We start from the raw sequence: 20,388 nt of genomic DNA on the forward strand, positions 1-20,388 counted from the left end.
ATTAGACCTCAGCAGTTTCCACCCATGACGTCAGTCTGCCCCTCAGTTTCTAGTGGACTGATCGAGCAAACTAGATTCAGAAAACCCAAGATCGATTTTATGTGAATATCTCACGTCACGTTTACTATTTTTCAAAAGAGCAAAAAATATCGGCTTTTGCATCCAATTTCTTTCCGAATTATGAAGATTGTTGGATGTCAAAAGGCAAAATCATCGTATTTTTGGATGTCTTTCACTAATAAATTGAACTTTTCAGTGCATTGTTTACCAAGAACAAGAGGTAAATGTTTGAGAGTACCAGGCCAGAACAAGTGTTATGTTCCCTATCTACCCAGTGCTAGAACCATTAGTCGAGTTGTGCATACAGACAGTAATGCCAAGTCTAACCATTCACTCATATTAAATGCCTGGGCACAGTTCATCTCCAACGATCTTTCTGCTACTGCTGTTGAACAAAGTAAGATCATTCTACGCTATTTTGTGACAGATTTCGGAGAGGATAATGCCTCCTGATAATGGGTTTTATTGTACACAACGTTTCAACAATTTATAACAGTGTCAAATGTATGTCAAACGATCTCGTAACTATTGGTCGAGTTACTGCTTAATCATATTAGATGTTATATGGATTTCTATGATTCCTTAAATTTCTACAATCTTACCTGTATTTGGTTCTTCAATTTACTTCGTACTCGAAATTACCGTATATTGTATATTGGAAACGTTCTCCATATGATTACTACTTACGACAATATATTTTACAATATTTTTTTTTTCAGCTGAGAATCCAAATCCATGTTGTACAAATCCTATTTCGCCATGCTATAGTAATAGCAAAACTTGGTAAGATTAAAACTCTTCTCCAATATCTAATAGCTAAATTGCTTCATTTCCCCTCTTTGTTTATGCAGTTGTATTAAGCCTGCCGCAGACGAGAGGAACGAGCTGAGGTGCCTGCCTCTAGAGGCCGTCAGCTGAGCAACATTCTTATTACTTATTTAACCGCAGACGAGAGATCTCGTCTGAGCTATTGTCTGACTAGAAAATCTTCGACGAATTCCGTACGCCAACGAAAACAACCAAAGAACGTCCGGACTGCATCTATGTCACGTAAGTGATCAAAATGGTTTCATTTTATTGTTTTGGAATTGTGCAGAAAAAACAGCGTATAGACACGGATAGTCTTGCCATTTTCAAGAAGTTGATCTTCTAAAATTGCATCATGCACGGTTACCATAATGATACCACGTAATCAGTCAACGCGTTTTTATTGGTTAGATACTTTTTCTAGCTCAGCTGGCAGCTTAGACGCCTGCACACGGTGATTTTCTTGCCTCTTGAGGCAGAAAATATCAAACAAGAGAGATATTTTCCTTACAGCCTATCAAGGCAGAAATCTCACTATATGCACAGAAGCTAATTAATGTCGCCTGAAAAAGACATATAATCTATGCCTACATGAATGAATTATATTGGCGTCACCCATGTCCGTCGGTTCGTCCGTCCACAATTGATAGTAAACACTCTAGGAAACACAATTGTTCTTAATGGATTTTGACGAATTAAAATCCATGGATGAACCCTGAGTTATTGACCCCGTTTTTGAAAACCACATTCAATTTTTTTAGCTTGTAAACACTATCAAGCACAATTCTTGCCCGATTTTTACTGAAAGACTTAAAGTTGTATATTATACTGGTGATTGGAACAGTACTGTCAATATTTTTATTCAAAATCAAAGCTGCCAGTGGGCGTATATTACCTTGCCTGTCAAGCTATCTTTTTAAGGTGTCGTGACCAATGACCAAACATATTTTCCCCTATTTCAGCCTCTTTTAGTTATACTGTTTTTAAATGGGTTTTTTATGTTCTTTCAGTTCACAGCATTGTTTTCCTATTAATATAGTCCAGTGGCCAGCTGATAGACATTTTAAAACACGTTGTATGGAGTTTGTTAGATCACGTGCTGTTAATTCTGACATCAGTAAGTTTCATTTTGCAAACTAATGGAATACCGTTTCCATTTAGTTTCTTTTTTTTTGTCTTTGGTGTCTTTTCTAAATGTGATCAGGCACTTTCTTTTTATACGCTAATATTCTAATGTGAGTTTCAACTTTTGATACTATGAAATTTTGTGGCTTGTGAACGCTATAGAGGATACGTTTTTTTTTTTATCCGATTTTGATAAAATTGGTATGTAGGTTTATATCCATGAGATCTTGGAAAAATTCGATTTTGGGGAAGAGAGAGATTGCTTCTCCCAAATGCACAGGCCAAGGATGGAACAAATACTTTTTGGAGTTTCAGCCCTTGATACATTGAAATTATGTCAAATGCTTAAATATTTAAATCGCATTCATTCATCTTCAGAATGTCAAGTTATTATACCTTGACATCATTAGGCACTTTGCTCGTATCACGGAAGGCTTTAATTTGTCGGGATTGTACAGCTTATCAGAGCCCTCAACAGAAATTGTAACAACAAATCGGCATTCCTGATAAAGCCGCTGATTTTGCTGGCGTACGTACAAACTAGTCAAAATTCTGCATTTACAAACTTTTATGATACGAGAAAAGTGTCTTTTAATATCAAGGTATAAGACCGAGTTCGTTTTGCTATGACATTGTAAAGATGTACCGAATCAACTACACACGCGAATGTTTTCAAACTAAACGAAGTAATGTTATGAACTTTTTCAGGCATCGATAGACCAAGAGAACAATTAAATATGGTCACACCGTTTTTAGATGCTTCTGGTGTTTATGGTAGTGATCAAGCTACAGTCGAAAGACTTCGTGGACCAGAGGGTGGTAAGGAAATACTGATAAACCTGGTTCCCAACCTGGTCACGCATTCTCGAAACGATCTTAGCGCCAGGATATCATAGAAACAGTTAAGACCCTGGGATCTTCTATAGCACTAAGATCGTTAAGAGAATACGCGAACTAGGCGCACATAGTATCCCCTGGCGTGGGGGGGTGCCAGAGAACACCACAGGTGTAAGCATAGAAGACCATTATATCGTTATCAGCTGCAGGTTTTTGCCAACAGTGCGCGGTTTTGTTTTTTTTTTGTACCCCAACCACTGTAACCAAGCCCGGCCATCCGTGATAAAGTATTCATTTCAATTTTCGTGTTCTTCAACTCAAAGAAGGGGAAAGGTCACTAAGATATATTATGTAAAGATACGGAAGTCCCATGGGAACGAACCATGGCTGCACAGTTGGACAATCATGTTATGATATTGATGTATTTTAAATGTCGTTCAACTATCCGTCTACAATAACAGATAATTATAATAATTAATGATTTTATTTTCCCCATAACGATACACATCAATTCCATCTTTTCAAATGTAAAAGCAATGTGGCAGTAACGAAACGTATACTATGATCATTGCCACAATTGAATTGGTTTATCATTTTACCTTTCAGGTATGATGAAAGTTTCGTCCGGTGAACTGTTACCTGAGGGTAGAACAGAAGACTGTGTTTCGAACAATGCAGAGCATTGTTTCGCCTCAGGTAAATTCTATTTCTGCTGATGCAGTATATGCCTTGTAAACTTTGGTGATACAAAGCATTGGAAATTAGAAATCCAAAAAGTGTAGGTTGAAACATGGTAAACTTTCCTTCATGGTTGTAAAATCAAGACGTAAGACGTACTTTTTCCATTTGTTTGTTGTTTTGGGGATTTTTTTGGTACTTTGGAAGGTAAACTACACCTCCCCCCCTTCCCCCAAAAGAAATAAATCCACTCAATATGAAAGCATATCTAAAATATTTATAACTATATGAAGATTTTTATTAGGTGACGAAAGAGTCAACCAATCACCAGAATTAGCCATGGTAACTCTTGCTATGGTGAATTTTCATAACATCATTGCTGGACATCTTATCGAAACCGGTTGGGATGCAGACAAAATATTTGAGGAAACCAAGAAAATCATCAACGCCTTTATTCAGGTCTGTGCTTACTCCAAATCATCGCCCAAAACTAAGTTACATATTGTGTACTTGAAGTAGTTTTATGTGGTCACTTTGGTCTGTCGTTTGACATTCAGATCCAAAAGAGCTTACGGTTTCGCAACAACTGCTCAATCATATGATATGAGTAAGCTCACACAGGTGTGCCGTAGGGTTCAAATTTCAAAAACTTTATTGTATACCATTGCCATATCAGAAAGAAAATGCAAGTAGCAAGCATATAATAATGCCTGGAACGTATATTAGGAATTTCAAATCATTCGTTATTATTGGTGAGAGCTCCAGATGACGTCGTTTGTCATCTGACTCTATCCATATTGTTTTTTATGTGTTCTGTTTTCATCTACAGAGAATTACATATGTCGAATTCCTACCAGAAATTCTCAACGCAGAGACGCTTAAGAATAACGAACTCAATGAAGGAATATACGGTTATGAAGAATTTACAGACCCTCGAATCTCCAACGTTTTCTCGACAGCCGCTTTCCAGTTCATTCACTCACTGACACCTAGTTCCATCGAGTTTGACGGAACGGAGACTCCCTTGATGGACTTGTTCAACAATCAAAATTTCCTATTCCTAGACACTGAAAAAGTTGCTGTCTACATGATGTCTTCTGCTGGAGAACCGATGGATCGGTTCTTTTCCAAACAGTTAACGGATCATTACTTCCAAAGTGGAAACATTTCTTTTGATTTAGTTGCTCAGATTATCCAAAGAGGTCGTGATCATGGTTTACCATCTTACAATACGTTTAGGAGACACTGTGGTCTACCACGTCTGCCACATTTTTATGCAATGGAAGCTGCTAACGTTCTGAAAGCGGTATACCAGTAAGTACATAATGTTATTTGATTTAAGTATCCAAAAAGGTGTCGTTTTCAGTAGCAGGTTTAGTATCAGAATGCATTTTAAATGTAGTTTTCAAGCTTTTATGAGTAGTATCCTAGACACTAGATTTCCCTATCTATGGTCAACGGCCAGTTTTAGTTTTGAGGATGGGACTGCGAGTTTTCATTGGATAAAATAGATCAACGTAATAAGATAATATACGCCCAATGGCAGCTTTGATTTTAAATAAAAATATTTGGCAGTACAGTAATAATTACTACTAATTTTCTAGAGTGTTTACAGGCTTTAACAAAATTGTGACTAAATTGTGACGTCATCATCGCTAAAATAATCTGATCGAGTTATTATTTCATAGACATCAGAAATCTGACGAGCAAAAGAAATGGTATCCACAATACTCATACCAAGGCTAGAATTTTTAATCTCTTCAAATAGCTACAGTTTAATTACTTTATTGAACTGCTGAACTCAATTTTCAGTTTCAGAATCCGGTATGGAGTTTGTCTGCAATTGAAAAATCAGGAGATTCGTGTTTTGATTCAACTTGAATTTTCATTGTAGCAATATTGACGATGTTGATGTATTTGTTGGTGGTATGGTAGAAATTCCACTTCCGGGATCATTACTGGGTCCCACCTTCTCTTGTCTTATTGCTAGACAATTCAGAGATACTAAATTTGGAGACAGTCATTGGTATGAGTCCGCAGATCCTAAGAAAGGTTTCAATGAAGGTATGTATATAAAAATCGTGCGCATCGACAAATCAAGAATTAGTATTAAAACAATTTACCAATGCATAAAACCTAAATGGATAGCAAGATGTAGCAACTTTACAATAGATGGCTTCGTTCAATAATTGTTTTAATGAGCCAATTCCGTAGCATGAAAATCTTTTTGGTTCTTGCATTATTGTTTTCTCAAATAATAACTTTCGCTTCCACGATATTAATGGGGTTTTTTATCTGCTGTATGGCATGTAGTCCGATACATCTGCCTCACTCTAGCCTCTGATAGATATTTTGACAGTTATCAACAGCTGAAAAACTTCACAAAAAAACTATCAGAGGGTGGAATAGAGGCAAATGTTTCGGTATATATGGCTGATTTTAAAGCCCTACTTTAAACATGACTGTTATGGTATGATCTGGTTTGTCTATGATCAGAGATTCATCGACTAAACCTAAAAACTTGTTCTCCCTTTCAGGTCAGTTAAAATCAATCAAAGCTATGTCTGCAGCAAAAATACTCTGCGACGGATTTGGTTTGTCTTTAATACCGGAAAATCCTTTTCGAGTTACTTCTCCATCGTAAGTTTGGTGTTTTTTCTTTAAAAGTATTGCCGAGGTCGACCTCGTGACTTGTAAGATCGGAGAGTTAAAGGAATCCTATCTCATAAAATGGACATAAAATTTTAAATCTCAAACTTGGTCAATGAGACTTATCTCATCAGTTGGATTTACTAGGTGTCATGACTGAAGAATAGAATCTCTATGAAAGAGGATATATCCATTTAACTATGTGGTTATCGAAAACCGCTTCTTAGCGTGTTTCAAAATTACTTAAGTGAAAGGATTATTACTTAGTTTCGTGGATTGATTGGATTATAGAGGGATTTTGTTATACAGTTTTGACACCAGGAAAGTTCAACGATCAGAATCAGACTAAAGATCTTTGCAGACTGAGTTTGCGAGTAACCAGTTGATCACAGCTGTTACTGACGGTAAATTTGTTTACTTCGACGGATCTGTTGAAGTGCATTGGTTCACTAGTCGACCTACCATCCCTTCTACCTAATTTACCAGTTGCCAAGTATGTGCTCAGAAAACATTTATGTATAGTTTCTAACGTACCAACATAATTGTGCGGCAAGCCCATCACCAGGAATGAATTGGTGCTGGGTCTCAGATTTTGTACTAATTTGAAGAATCAAAGGCCCAGAGAAATCATTTATGACAATTTTGAGCTGCTAAAAACGTATCAAAATCTATATCTTTTTGATTTTGTACAAAGACATTGCAAATAAATCAATCTCTGCTGAACTGAACAATGTTTTGCCGGGGCTTAATTCTTACTAGCTGGGGCCCAGCCCCCATGAACCCCACCCTAACGTAGTGTGGGCATTCATTACACTAGCTTCTGTTTGTCCTTTGGTTCACAGACAATCCGTGAGACGTAGGAACATAAATTGATTTAAGCGAATGTCCAATATTATACTTTCTTATGGCCAGACATTTGTTTCTCTGGAGTTTGTATCATTTGCTGCTGATTACAAACGTTAATGTTTACATGGTGTCAATGTTGGATGCAGATTTGTTAGGAGAGTGTTTCATTTGACTAAGACAGGTAGAATTGATCGGTGAATGAGATAAATGTCGCGATTTTGGTGAAACTTGTCATATTAATATTTTAATTGATGTATACACATAATCTATTTATCTGTTATTGTTTTATTTTAGAAATCCAATGGTAGTTTGTGCTGATTTGCCAGGCCTTGACTTTCAACCATGGTTTTTATTGGGAAATCAGATATAAAGCTATATTTGACGTCAATCAACCGAGTTCAATATTCTGCCCTCTTAAATATATTCTCGGTCATCCAGTGTAATCAAATAAGTTACCAGACTTTTTCGACAAGTAATCATGTCTCAATATTTCGTAGCGCATGGCTTTATAGCACAGGTTTTCAGCCTTTTTGTTTCTATAACCCGTTTCAGGATCATTGATTGGTTGCATTACCACCTTCCCCCTATAAATTCTTATTTTTTTATATCGGAGAATAGCCTGACTGAATAAAAAAGACTTAAATTATATTTGTCCAAAAAAACTTATGATAGGTTACAGAGCGCCAAAAATTTCAAAATTACCCCTAAGCTAAAAATCCCTGTTATAAAAGATCAAAATGCTAGGATATAATGCCAAGATATCCATTTTTCACTCGAGTTTTTTTTTAATTAGTGGTAATTAATGAGTTCTATTTGTTCTGATTAATTATTAACCACAGGATAGTCGCCACCTTTCGTTCTGCTAGTTTGTAATGAATAAAATAAAGTTTGATTTAAATACTAGTGCTATGTTTTGTAACTTCATTATGACAATAGACGTATGAGTGTCTACCAGATAAATTCAAATTATATTATACTTTACATGTATCGAAGGTCAAAGTTCAATAACAATTATTGTGTCAATCGGAAGTGGTGGAAACATTGTGTGAACACACTACTGTTGCTTGCATTTTCTGTAGAATTCAAATCAATGACAATTTTGAAATATATTATTAAAGACAATTGGTTTTTCGGGCGAAAATCTAATGACTAGGTTCGAAATTCGGGCAATCTCAGATATTTCGCCCACTCCCACCCCTTCGACGTAAACCTGGCTGCGCCACTGTCCTCCAAAAGTCAGTGAACGATTGTAAAGATTCGCAATTTTCTACAAGTGTCTTTGTGTGACCGTTTGTAAAGTTCGCAAATGAAATGTGCTTTTATCAAACATCACTTAAATTTCAGTTAGGTATAAATGTGCTTTTTAAGCAAATTTAACAGCTTTGTTGATTAACACATTATCTGTGCTTATTTAATTAGTTTGGCTATGGAACGCACTTCTAAATATGGTGTCACAGGTTTGTGGTACAAGGGAAGTAACCTACATTTAAAGAATACAGACTACATTTAAAATAATCTATCATACGCCCACCAAGGCTGGTTTGACCTTACTTCACTCGCTGGTAACTAAAATATATGAATGTATGAATGGAGTTTTACGTCTTACTTTTCTGCACTTTGTGGGTTAATGAAGGCGGGCAACGCCATGCAAGGTGCCATGAGGGAAATTTTGCCAGGACAGCGTCATTAGCCTGCTCTTTTTCGATTTCCAACTGTCGAGGGATCTTTAACGTGCACTGTCTGTAGCTCACGGGGCCTCGTTTATTGTCCCATCCGAACGACTAGACGCTTTTTCCATGTCAGCCCCTCTTACCTGCGCTTGTAACTAAAGCAGCAACTCACTATAAGTTATGCCACTCAATAGATGCTCATGGATGCAATTCATGGTGTATGAGCCAAAATGTTTTTGAGGGCTTAAATACAAGCAATTTATATTTTCTACTACTCCATCAATTCCCTTGTCCCTTCCCTTAAATCAACAAGTCTTCTCCCTTTAAGGGAAATATTTTGTATAAATTTAAATGTTTCAGAAGTATCAAGCATGCATAACGACGATTAAATATATTTTCTTGCTCGTATAACTACAAATCCCAAGTAGACTTATTAAAATTGTCGTTCCGTTTTTTTTATTAGGTTTTCTTTTTGATATAGACGATAAAAGATTAATTTGACGATCGTTCAAGAGGGCTGTCGTTAGACCCTGAAGACTATAAAAGCTTTTAAAAAACGGAACGAATGTTTCCCAATCCCAAGTTAACTTCCAGATAGAGATACGCGGTGAAAGAAAGGGCTGATAAGGGGTTAAAGACAGAGGGATACAAGGGGTTAATCCCAAAGATCACTGGATGATATTTTAAGTTGAAAAGATTAAACTGTAAGATCAATCTGATATCTAAATCTGACAAAAGATTAATGAGGGACATTTTTATGTTCTTGATATCTTCTTCTGATCTTACAACAATACTTGCGAAGGACATACAGAAACTTTCCGAACCCGTTTGTGAAATATGTACATTTAGAAAGAGGACTACAAGTTGTTGGATTTCGGGGATTTAAGCGTTCGAAAGTCGAAATTTGTATTTGTATGCGTCAAAACGTCGGCTTTTCTGAAGCCCTATAGATATCAGAAATCGCCTGTGAAGGCAAGAAAAGAAATGAAAATAATGGAGTTTTACGCCTACTTTTCTGCACCTAATTTTTTCCTAAAGACGAGTAACACCCTGTAAAAATTTTTCCAGGACAACGACATAAGCCTGCTCTTTTTTGACTTCCAAATGTCAATGGATCTTTTACTGTCTGCAGCACATAGTGCCTCGGTTTATTGTCCCATCCGAACGACTAGATGCCCCACCGACTTGCATCACTGACAGGGGAAACCGAGTTATAAATCAAAAGGTATCATCTCGATCTCTCTGAGCCAACGAGGAGATCTTAAATTTACCCGAATGATATGTTTTCGGTAATTAAAGGAAATGGATAGCTCTTGAAAAATCCATTTTTACCGTCTTGCAAAAGATATGTTTTCTGATTTTTGTATTGGGGTATTTCACCATTATGCTTCCACAAGAGAATATGCCTAAACCACCCTAGCTAAAACTAGATATTGTCTATTGAAATAAATACTATTTAATGATGTCAGTCGATACATGTCTGTTTATATTGCTGTCCTAAATCTACACTAGTGGATTAACTTGAGACAGATTTATGCTGTTTTAAAGATGACTAAGAAAGCTCTAAATATTCTCAACTTACCATGTAAAATCTATACAATGTAAAATACACAGAGAGTCAGATATAACAAGTGGCCAACTAGATGTGTCGTTGTCACATTTTGATTTAACATATATACTCTCCAGTATTCCGAGACTCCTTTTGTTAACCTTTTAGATACTTGCTTTGGTTAAAAAAAATAGATAAATATTGTAAAAAAAAAAAAATCTGAGGATGGGCGCCCGTGGATTTGGTTTATCCAGCCCCTTTCAACCATTGGATATAACTGAAATACAGACTTTTAAAACAATTTATTCAATTTGGTTGGTTGTGTTCGATTCCTGCTGATTAGGTGTAAGTATTGTGGGAGTATTAAGAGTGAAGAAGTTCTTAAAGAAAAACTCCCATGTAAAGCACTGGCCAAGGTCACAACGAGAGAGTGTTATAATATTACTAAATGCCTAATCAATGATTTATCAATGATGATTTATAGATAATAATACACTGTCTAGACATTCTATACAGCTATCTAGGGAATTGGGAAGGGGGGGAGTCAGATGAAATCAGGAAAGAGGGAGGGGATGATAGTAGATCTTCTAGTTTCGAGCATGGAGATAACGTACTCTCTGGCCAGATTTGCTTCTCAATATTTTCCAATGTATAGAGCTTACATCATAAAAGTGTCGATAGTCTTCACAATCTGGATGAAGATTGTCAACGATTTTGTTAAAACAGATATAGTCATCTGAATACCAGTATAGTATAACTTCTATTATATAGTCAGTATAAAATCCAACGTAATTTTGTAAAAACATCAACTGACTAGAGTGGGCGTTGGGCAGTGACGAAGACAAAGAGGGTGGGGGGAGAGGGGGAAAAAATCTCATAACATAGGTAAGAAATTCGGGCCCCTCTTTTGTGGCTCCGTTACTGACGTTGGAGACGGTCCCGTGTACATTTTTCATAGAATGTGATAACCATGTATTATTGAAGATTTGTAGAAAGTACATGATGGACGTGGTAGTGGAGCCAGAACAATAATTAGTTCATATCCGAGTTCAAAGGACTTAATTCTATGACGTAGGATTAGAGAAGCAAGTTTAGGCAGATTAGATGTTGGTTTATTCAAATTTTTTGCATAGAAAGGCATTTATATGAAGCAAGCCCGCCGACCTTAATCCCCAAGTGGGGCCTCCTCCCAAAAAATAAAAATAAAAATTTTAAAAAAATGTATCAAAGTATAGCATATTATAATGAAACTAAGCAATATATAAATGAGTGAAATAGCATTAACACAACTGAAAATATATAAATCTTCCAGTAACAGGCACTATTAAATTGACTCACTTTTGGCGACATTTAATCACCCTCATCTAATTGAGCCACTGTGAAAAATATTATACAAATCAGGCGGATAAAAATGAAAATAGGAAGCTTATATGCCATTTGAAAGAGTAGGCTTATTCATAACAATATTATTACATGGGAATCGCCCCCTTGCTCCTCTCATTTTTTTGATCTGCCACTGTTCATCTAATACTGCTTTTGTTCACATCTATATGTTTTAATCAATAGCCTTCAAATAGAAACAGGGTTCAGATGAAAGCCGACCAGAAACTTGGTAAAGGAAACCTGAAAAATGAACAAGTTCTATAGACTAAGTATGTGGTCTCCCAATCTTTCAACATAATGATGATTCTAATTAGGATGGTTCTAATCAAGTAGAATCCCTGTAGGGTTCAACTCCTCGGGTTCCCAGACAAACACAGTATTGTCCGTTTTTATTAGGACATCTGATCTGAGCCTGGTGTAACTAACCCCAAACAGACGTCCTGTCTCAGGCTTACTGTAATGTTATTTGAAACCCTGACAAAAATATGATAGCTTATTAGGACACCATGCCCCTGAATTCAAAACTGGCCATGACGAATTTGAATACAGTAAACACGATGGACCAGTGATTGGCCTACGATTACATGCATAGAAACAATTAATCATTTTGGGGACCAGGGGATTTGTTGTCATTGACGAGTTTTCATTTTAACATTCAAATGCGGATAATGGATTTGAATGCTCAAATTTCGATGTGATATACAGACAAGACATATATAGAAACAGTGAGTAAAATTCCTAGTTTGAAGTTTGTAGTACTTCTGAAGACTATTTACATATTAAAGACTAATATCACCCCCGCCCCCACAATGGCTCTACTGTCCCTTTATAACTAGGAAATGACATGTCGATTCAAATTCTAATTTGACATTCCGACGAACAATTAGTGAAAGCGAGAGTTTCTCTCGAACCTATTTAGATCAACGATTATGGATCTGTACTAACCAGAGCGAGAGAAAGAGAGACAACTTATCAGTTTAAAATAGTGATAATTGAACGTTGTAAAAGGATTTGTGATACACGTTCTAATAGTTTGGCGGGATGTAGCTAAAGCACCCCAATACACCCCATTCTTATCTGATCTGATACGAGTTGTTTTTTACCTTTGAATTACAAATGCTAACGTCTTTCGGAATGTTTCAAATACATGTATTTGGTGTAAAGATCAAGGACGACCCAAATCCGATAATTATAGCAACAAGAACATTAGGGTTTATCAACTTCATTTTTTGTGGTTTTCAGAAGATTTTTATTTAGTGTAAGAGCTTAAAGTTAAGCTTTCGGAACTTCATATTCTGCAACTTGAACAAAAAACTTCAAAGTCGACGTCAATTGGACTGGATTAGATTTTATTGGGCTAATTTCAAGCTGAAAATAAACCAACTCTCTTAAAAGGTATTCAATTAAGAGGTCTTTTGTTTGAAGAAAACCGCCATAGTGTCGGACTTTGTACGTTCAAGTGATGCGTATATCGAGAAACGTTGCACAACGTGCCGTAACGGATTTACGTTCGGTAACTTTAAATACTGCATACGCCCACAAATCGTTATTGTTTAATCCAGCGCGGCTAATATCCCTCACTTAAAAACAGGCGCCAACCTGGACTGAAATAAGCATGTCTTTAATCATGACCTAATACAGATCAAGAGCCAATAACCAAATAATAGTATGTCGCAACGTTCCTAATAACGTCAACGTCCGCTTAATATGACCGTCGTCTTTTACAATTCTGAAAAGTAATAGTACCTTGAAGGACTATCTGTTAAAACGAATTCTAATGCGTTTGGTTTGTTGTTTTTGGTGTGGGTTTCTATATAGTCGAAAGTAGAGAGGCGTTTCTACGGTTAACCAGGCTTTAGCCCATCTGCTTTCAAATTTCATTATAGGGAAAGAGAAACCTGTGACCTTGCCAATTCTGTGGCGCCTTAGAGAAAGCTAAACGTAAGTTATAAGAACCCCTACGCTTATACACTGGACTAAAGGATGAATTCATTCTCATATTGCTTATTGTTCAACCTTTTTAAATCTCTCCCAATCTCCAAACAGGTGCAAAATATCTAGGTTTTCTCTAATTATATGAAATGAGTACTACATTCGTTCTAATGAGGAAGCATTTTGACAAGAAAGATACCCTATTATAGATCAGCTGTCAACTCGCGTTTCTTAATAGTCAATTCCTATACTCGTTTAGTTTACAAAGAAGAGGGTTTTAGAGGTAAAGGAATTCAATAGAAAATACTCGAATTATTCATGCCATTTATACTATAGTCAAATATCATCTTCTGATGGATGATAGGTTGATGTCATTTTCTTTTCAGATTGAAAACCACTCTCTTGTACTGTGATTACTGTAGTCAGTTATTGAACCGCTCTCTTGAACTGTGACTGTAGTCAGTTAGTGAACCACTATTTTGTAGTGGCATTACTATGGTGAGTTAGTAAACCGCTCTCTTGTACCATATTTACTGTAGTCAGATTGAAAACCACTCTCTTTTACTGTGATTACTGTAGTCGGTTAGTGAAACGCCCTCTTGTATTGTAATCACTGTAGTCGGTTAGCGAACCACTTTTTTGCACTGTGATCACTGCAGTCAGTTAGTGAACCGCACTGTTGAATTGTACTTATTGTAGTCAGTCAGTGAACCACTATTTTGTAGTGACATTACTGTGGTGAGTTAGTAAACCGCTCTCTTGTACTATAATTATTGTAGTCAGATTGAAAACCACTCTCTTTTACTGTGATTACTGTAGTCAGTTATGAAACGCCCTCTTGTATTGTAATCACTGTAGTCGGTTAGCGAACCACTTTTTTGCACTCTAATCACTGCATTCAGTTAGTGAACCGCTCTCTGAATTGTGCTTACTGTAGTCAGTTAGTGGACCGCTTTCTTGTTCTGTGATTACTGTAGTCAGTTAGTGAAACGCCCTCTTGTACTGATCACAGTACTGATCAGACTGCTGTCAGTTAGCGAACCACTCTTTTGCACTGTAATCCCTGTAGTCAGTTAGCGAACCACTCTCTTGAATTGTGATTACTGTTGTCAGTTAGTGAAGCTCTATTTTGTTCTGTAACAACAGTAGTCAGTTAGTGAACCTCTCTCTTGTACTGTGATTACTACAGTCAGTTCACGTACCTCTATTTTGTACTGGCATTACCGTAGTCAGTTAGTAAACCGCTCTCTTGAACTGTGATAACTGTAGTCAGTTAGTAAACAGCTCTCTTGTAGTGTAACTACTGAAGTCAGTAGATTGCTCTCTTTTCTTGTGATAATTGTAGTCAGTTTGTGAACTATTCTCTTATACTGTGATTACTGTATACAGTTAATAAACCACACGCTTGTACTGTGGATATGACACTCAGTTTGTGAACCACACTCTTATTCTGTGATCACTATAGTCATTTAGTGAACCGCTCTCTTGTATTGTGATTACTACAGTCAGTTAGTAAACCGCTCTCTTGTACTCTTATTACTGCTGCCATGCAGTGAACCACTATTTTATGCTTTGATTACTGTAGTCAGTTAGTGGACCACTCTCGTATACTGCGATTACTATAGTCAGTTGGTGAACCACTCTCGTGTACTGTGGTTATAAGATTTAATAATTGTTAATTAACATTTTTGTGGTCAGTTCCTATCAAGCAGGACCAATGTAAAATATGTTTAATATTGGCGGTAAATTTGTTTTAGCATCAAACGTTGTTGATATTGATTTGGTAAAGTTAGATGTTTTTCAAGTTACGTCATTATTTTCACAGGAAACCCAAGATATAACGGCGGGTCAGAAAACAAGCCAGATATCTAAACAATGAGACGTGGGAAACACTCCATGACCTCATCATTAGCCAAGACAGTTCGGTCAAACTCCATGCTGGGTGTCTTGGTTAACACTGCTATACCGATAATTAAAGGGCAAGGCTTCTAACAAAACGTGTGATCAACATTTCTATGTTTCACAACTTGATGAATAAATGTGTACTAAATTATTATGAGGCATGTGCTCTATCGACATTCAACCTTGTGTTATATCGAAAATGAAAGAAAATTCAAAAAGACGGCAGAAGGACATTTGTTATATTTGACAGGTGTTCGGCTAGAGTTTAAAAGATCTGCGCTCGTTTATATCATTTAAAAGTGACAAATAAACTGTACTTTTAATGGGACATCGTAATGAATAACAGCACAGTTTTCTCTGCCAGTTATATTCTCCTTAATCATTTCCAACATGGCTAAATAATAAGAGAACACAGAACCTAGTTTATCATTTTGTTACGTAAGCGGTCAAATCGTAACTAAGATTTTGTTTATCCCTTCCCATGTTGTCACGAAACGACTTCTGGTTAATTTAACAAACGTCACGTTCGAGAAATGTGCCCTCTGTTGGTGAAACTAGATATCTCTTCAATGAGCTTGAAGTCAAACACTTGACCAAGGCTACACTGGACAATGGTCAAGCCAACTTAATCTTGATGTGACCCATAGTATTGTTTCAGGGCGATTATCAAGATTATCGAAGGTCCTTTTATCAATGAAACTAGAGAGCTTCCAATACATGGGTTAAATTTTGCGATTATCGATAAGAAATCATGGCAGGTCGTAAATAGGCTGGTATGAATAATGAATAAGATTTCTATTCAGTGATCGAGATAAAATCACTAAGCTTGGCTCTGGGTGACAGTCCAAGTAGATGTACGTACCCTAAAAGATGAAGATAAACCGTTATCTTAAATATCTCATTGATCTCTCGAGCTAACTAGCTGAAATCCCTTCCCTCCCCTTTTCGACCAATTTTACATCATCAAGACTGACAAGAGGTAGCCCGGGGCAGATCTCTGATTTCATCATTTTAAAGATAAAAATTAACGTTAGAAGATAAATGTATCTAAATAGTGTAATCGGACCCATAAATTTGGCTAATTTTAATCAGAATTTTGTCTTTAATTTAGCTGGCAATGATTTGAAAAGAAGCCGACCATGACCTCTTGAGACCACTAGCCAGATCTGTATCGTTAACGTCTGATTCTGGTCGAATTTTGCAGACTCAGAAGAAAAGTGCTCGTTGAATCGGGGTACTTTAATCATCTACTTTACATGAATGACCATTTTGTCATAAATATTTTGTCATGATTCGTGTTTGAGAATTCGTGGGTGTTTGACTGTTTCTAATTTTTCGCCAACTATACGGTTCCATGACGGAAAATTTGCAATGCTGCTGGCCAAATTTAGCCGAACTTCATTGATTAGGTCGTAGGCTCTGCAAATCGATTAATCCGTTCAATAGGCTTTAAGTAAAGCTTGGTGGATAGGCAAGCAGTGTAGAACGGTAAGAGCAAGATAAAAATTGCAATGTCTCTAAATCACTACCGACACTTCGCTGGTTCGTATGAATAAAAATGCAGTTCATCACCCGTTCCACCGACGCTTGTGGTTTACGATTAAACGATTACGATTCAACGGAAACTTCCTAAAGGAAATATGAAGTTTGTTAAGCACTCTTTTCGCCATCTTTCTGAAATTGTGACTCTTGTTGTCAGGTGGACAGCGATCAAAGTACCATTCACTCTGACGTCTGTAAAATTTGAAGAGGTGCTTCAGAGTTATTTTCTTTTTCAACATAGAAATTTGATATCTGTATTCAAGTGTCCAAATATTCTTCAATTCGACATCCGCCATGGTCCATCTAATTTAAATATTGAACGGTTTCACTGCTTGACTTTTAAATTTTGAACTGGGGTCCAAATAACACAATATCGTCCATTCTTTCAAACCGTGGCTTAACAAGAAACCAAGCAGTGTTTTTCTTTCATTTCCTAACTGAATTGCTAATAGGCTTGTATTCATAATATCCTCTTGCAATGACCCTAGGAATTAAAGTCATTTCGACAATTTCTTGTATAGTCTTTGATGTAAAATTTTCAAATGGCCAGAAATCTACGGGGTGGTCGAATTGGTCAACGAGCCACATAAATTCTTCTGTGACTGACCTCGATAAATTGAACCAGTATCCAAAAATAATGGAAAATGCATTAAGGTTCATATTTCATTTGTATTGTAGAGGGGTTTCGAATGCTCATTATTATCTAAAGTAAGATGGACAATGGCTCAATTGATGGCCACTGGTCATGTGTGACGTCCTGCTAAGTTCGTTTCTTTTGATGTGGGCAACAAAACCAATGACCCAATTCATTTGTAAACAAAATAAAATTCTTACAGGAAATTGGTTTTCTCATTAAATTTAAACATTTTCTCACTTCTTGTAAGTCAATATAGTGAATTTTAAACTGTTTCAACCACGTTTAGTACGTTTGGTTAAAATGTTTAGGATTCAATAAACGTAGCAAAGAGGCATCAACCCTTTCAAAAGAAATATTATACTATCTTCCGCAAAATAGTGCTGAAATAAGCTGATGGGCCATGGTTATGAAATAAAAATCAAATACGAATTTTTTATATATTTTAATTTGGCAAATATATTTTGTACAATAATTTCTATTTACAACTTTATAAACAATTATAAGAACAAGAACAATGTAATAAACTAGGATTAGATTTAATCTGAATTAATTTTAATCCAAGTTTAAGTTACAAATCAGTATATTTAAAGTTTGGGTATTTTTTGCAAATCCAGCCACAAATAATCCACTTTATTTTGAAGTATAGCGGTAGTCATTACACTTTGACGTTTGACTTTTAAAAACAGACTGGTCGTTAACTTCACTGGATATGCAACTTTTATCATCAATATAGCATTATGATTATTCCAATTTTGCTGCCTGTGTAATGGTTTTGTGATTCCAAATAATTCTCTTGTGATTCAGATGTGACAAAGGGTAATTTTTAGATATACCACATTTAAAGGATATTTAACATGGTGGAGAAATGTAGGACGTAATGCTCCATTCATTTCATTTTCAAAAGCTAAGTAACATGGCACTAAATAACATCAATAAATAAATACTCTACCTTTCTAATAGTCAAAATAAATGTCCGTCATAATATATTAAACTATTCAGCGATTTTCAGAACATCGCTTTTTCAAAATATACATACTTTGGAAACAAAACAAATCGAATCTCAAACTTTGAGATTATATAGCACTATGGGATATAAGGGTATGTACACAAAAAACATGTTCAGATAATAGAAAGAAATCTTATAAAGGGATGACTTCTCAAATTCAATTCTTTTAACTATGAATCAACTACATGCAATCTGAGAAGCAGTCCCTTTAAGTAATATAAGAGTGGACAGACAAAAGACAAAAGGAAAGAGGAGAAATAAGTCAGTTTAAAGGAAAGAGTCATAAATGTAGTCTCTAAAGCACTTTTTGCAACAATTTCAAATTCTGTTGGTTTAGATTGAACTCTCTCGTTCAATGGTTGGTGGAGATTGAATTAGATGCATTGGTTTACGTGATCTTGGAGTGTGCATATTTTTCTGAAAAAGATAAAAAGAAAATCATGAGCTTGTATGAAAATAATTAAATCTAACTAGCAATTAGCTCTAAGTGTCAAAATACTGAAGGTCCAACTTTGAAAAAAAAGGTTAAATAAAAGGGATTTAAGATATTATCAAGACTTTGAAAGAAGGCTTAGGAAAATAATGTTCCCAATTGCCACCTATTTTATCTCTTTACAAATGAGGTCAGTTGACACACAAAAATATAAATGAGTGTTTTGGTCATTTTAAACTGAACAATAGATGACCATTGTTGACTACAAGGAAGTTCTAATCAACAATAATGGACCCTATTATCTAATGTGACACTATGATGACCATTTGGCTGGTCAATAGAAAAATGGACAGTAAGGTAGATAGGTAGCCCTCAAGGTGAACCTGTCAGTCCATGTGTTTTCAATTACTATGTGAATGATATAGTCACAATATTTGACAAGTTGACTACAGTAGAGCCTATTGTTGGAGGAGAGTTTGATATGAATGAATGAATGAAAGATGGAATGAATTAATTGATAAATATCTCACCTGACATTCTCGTGATGATTGATTGACAGATTGTGTAATAGGGCTGACTAGAGCTACAGGTTTATTATGTTCTGGTGTAAACACTAAGATTTTCTTAATGGGGGCATCTCTTGACAGGAAGCTGATCTCTTTCTCTGCCACAGGTAGACATTCTGACACTGGTGACCTTCTCAATTCTTTATTGGGAATGTTTTCATCAGATTCATCACTTGGTCTCTTGCGTGATGATTTTGGCACTGGTGATTCAGTTTGCCACATGTCCACAATGTGAACAGCAGGACTCTTCGGCTGCAATAAAGAGATGAGAAAATTGAATACAACTGCCATCACATTTTTTCATTACAATTCACATGAATATCAAAATCTTGTAGCAAAGAACAGCATGATATAACAAGAAAATTAAAAGTGTTATTATATAAGTGATAGCATCCTTTAAAAAGCTAAATTTCATAAAGACCAAAATAAATAGAAAGTAACAAAGAAAATAGGAAACAGACCACAACTATAAATATGTTCTAAATCTAATAGAAAAAATAACCAAATTAACTAAAGCATAAAGAGAAAAGATAAAGCAGCAGAAAAGAGGATGAAAACAATTCTTACCCCAACTCGGCGAGAATGACGTGGTGTTACAGGGGTACAAGGCGTGGTAGTTGTACCACAAGATATGATTGTCACTTTATCGTTACCACTTTCTTCAATTGTGATAGGCTAAAAGGTGAAATTTTCCAGAATGAGTTTTTGGTATCAAATGCTTTCTTTTTGCAAAGAAATTCAGTGTTTTGTTTTTTTTTTCAAATTT

At 36.0% G+C, this 20,388-nt stretch overlaps 1 protein-coding gene across 1 annotated transcript; it reads left to right on the forward strand.

The window, feature by feature from the left end:
* Positions 1–4,678: 4,678 nt before the first annotated feature.
* On the forward strand, positions 4,679–5,534 carry LOTGIDRAFT_99809 (hypothetical protein; the record flags this gene model as incomplete). The annotated part of the gene is made up of 2 exons (XM_009058020.1): positions 4,679–4,821; positions 5,402–5,534. Coding segments are annotated over 2 exons (276 nt in total), but the record flags the coding sequence as incomplete, so codon positions are not given.
* Between the last annotated feature and the right edge of the window lie 14,854 nt (positions 5,535–20,388).

Source organism: Lottia gigantea (assembly GCF_000327385.1).
Source record: "Lottia gigantea unplaced genomic scaffold LOTGIsca_32, whole genome shotgun sequence".
NCBI lineage: Eukaryota > Metazoa > Mollusca > Gastropoda > Lottiidae > Lottia > Lottia gigantea.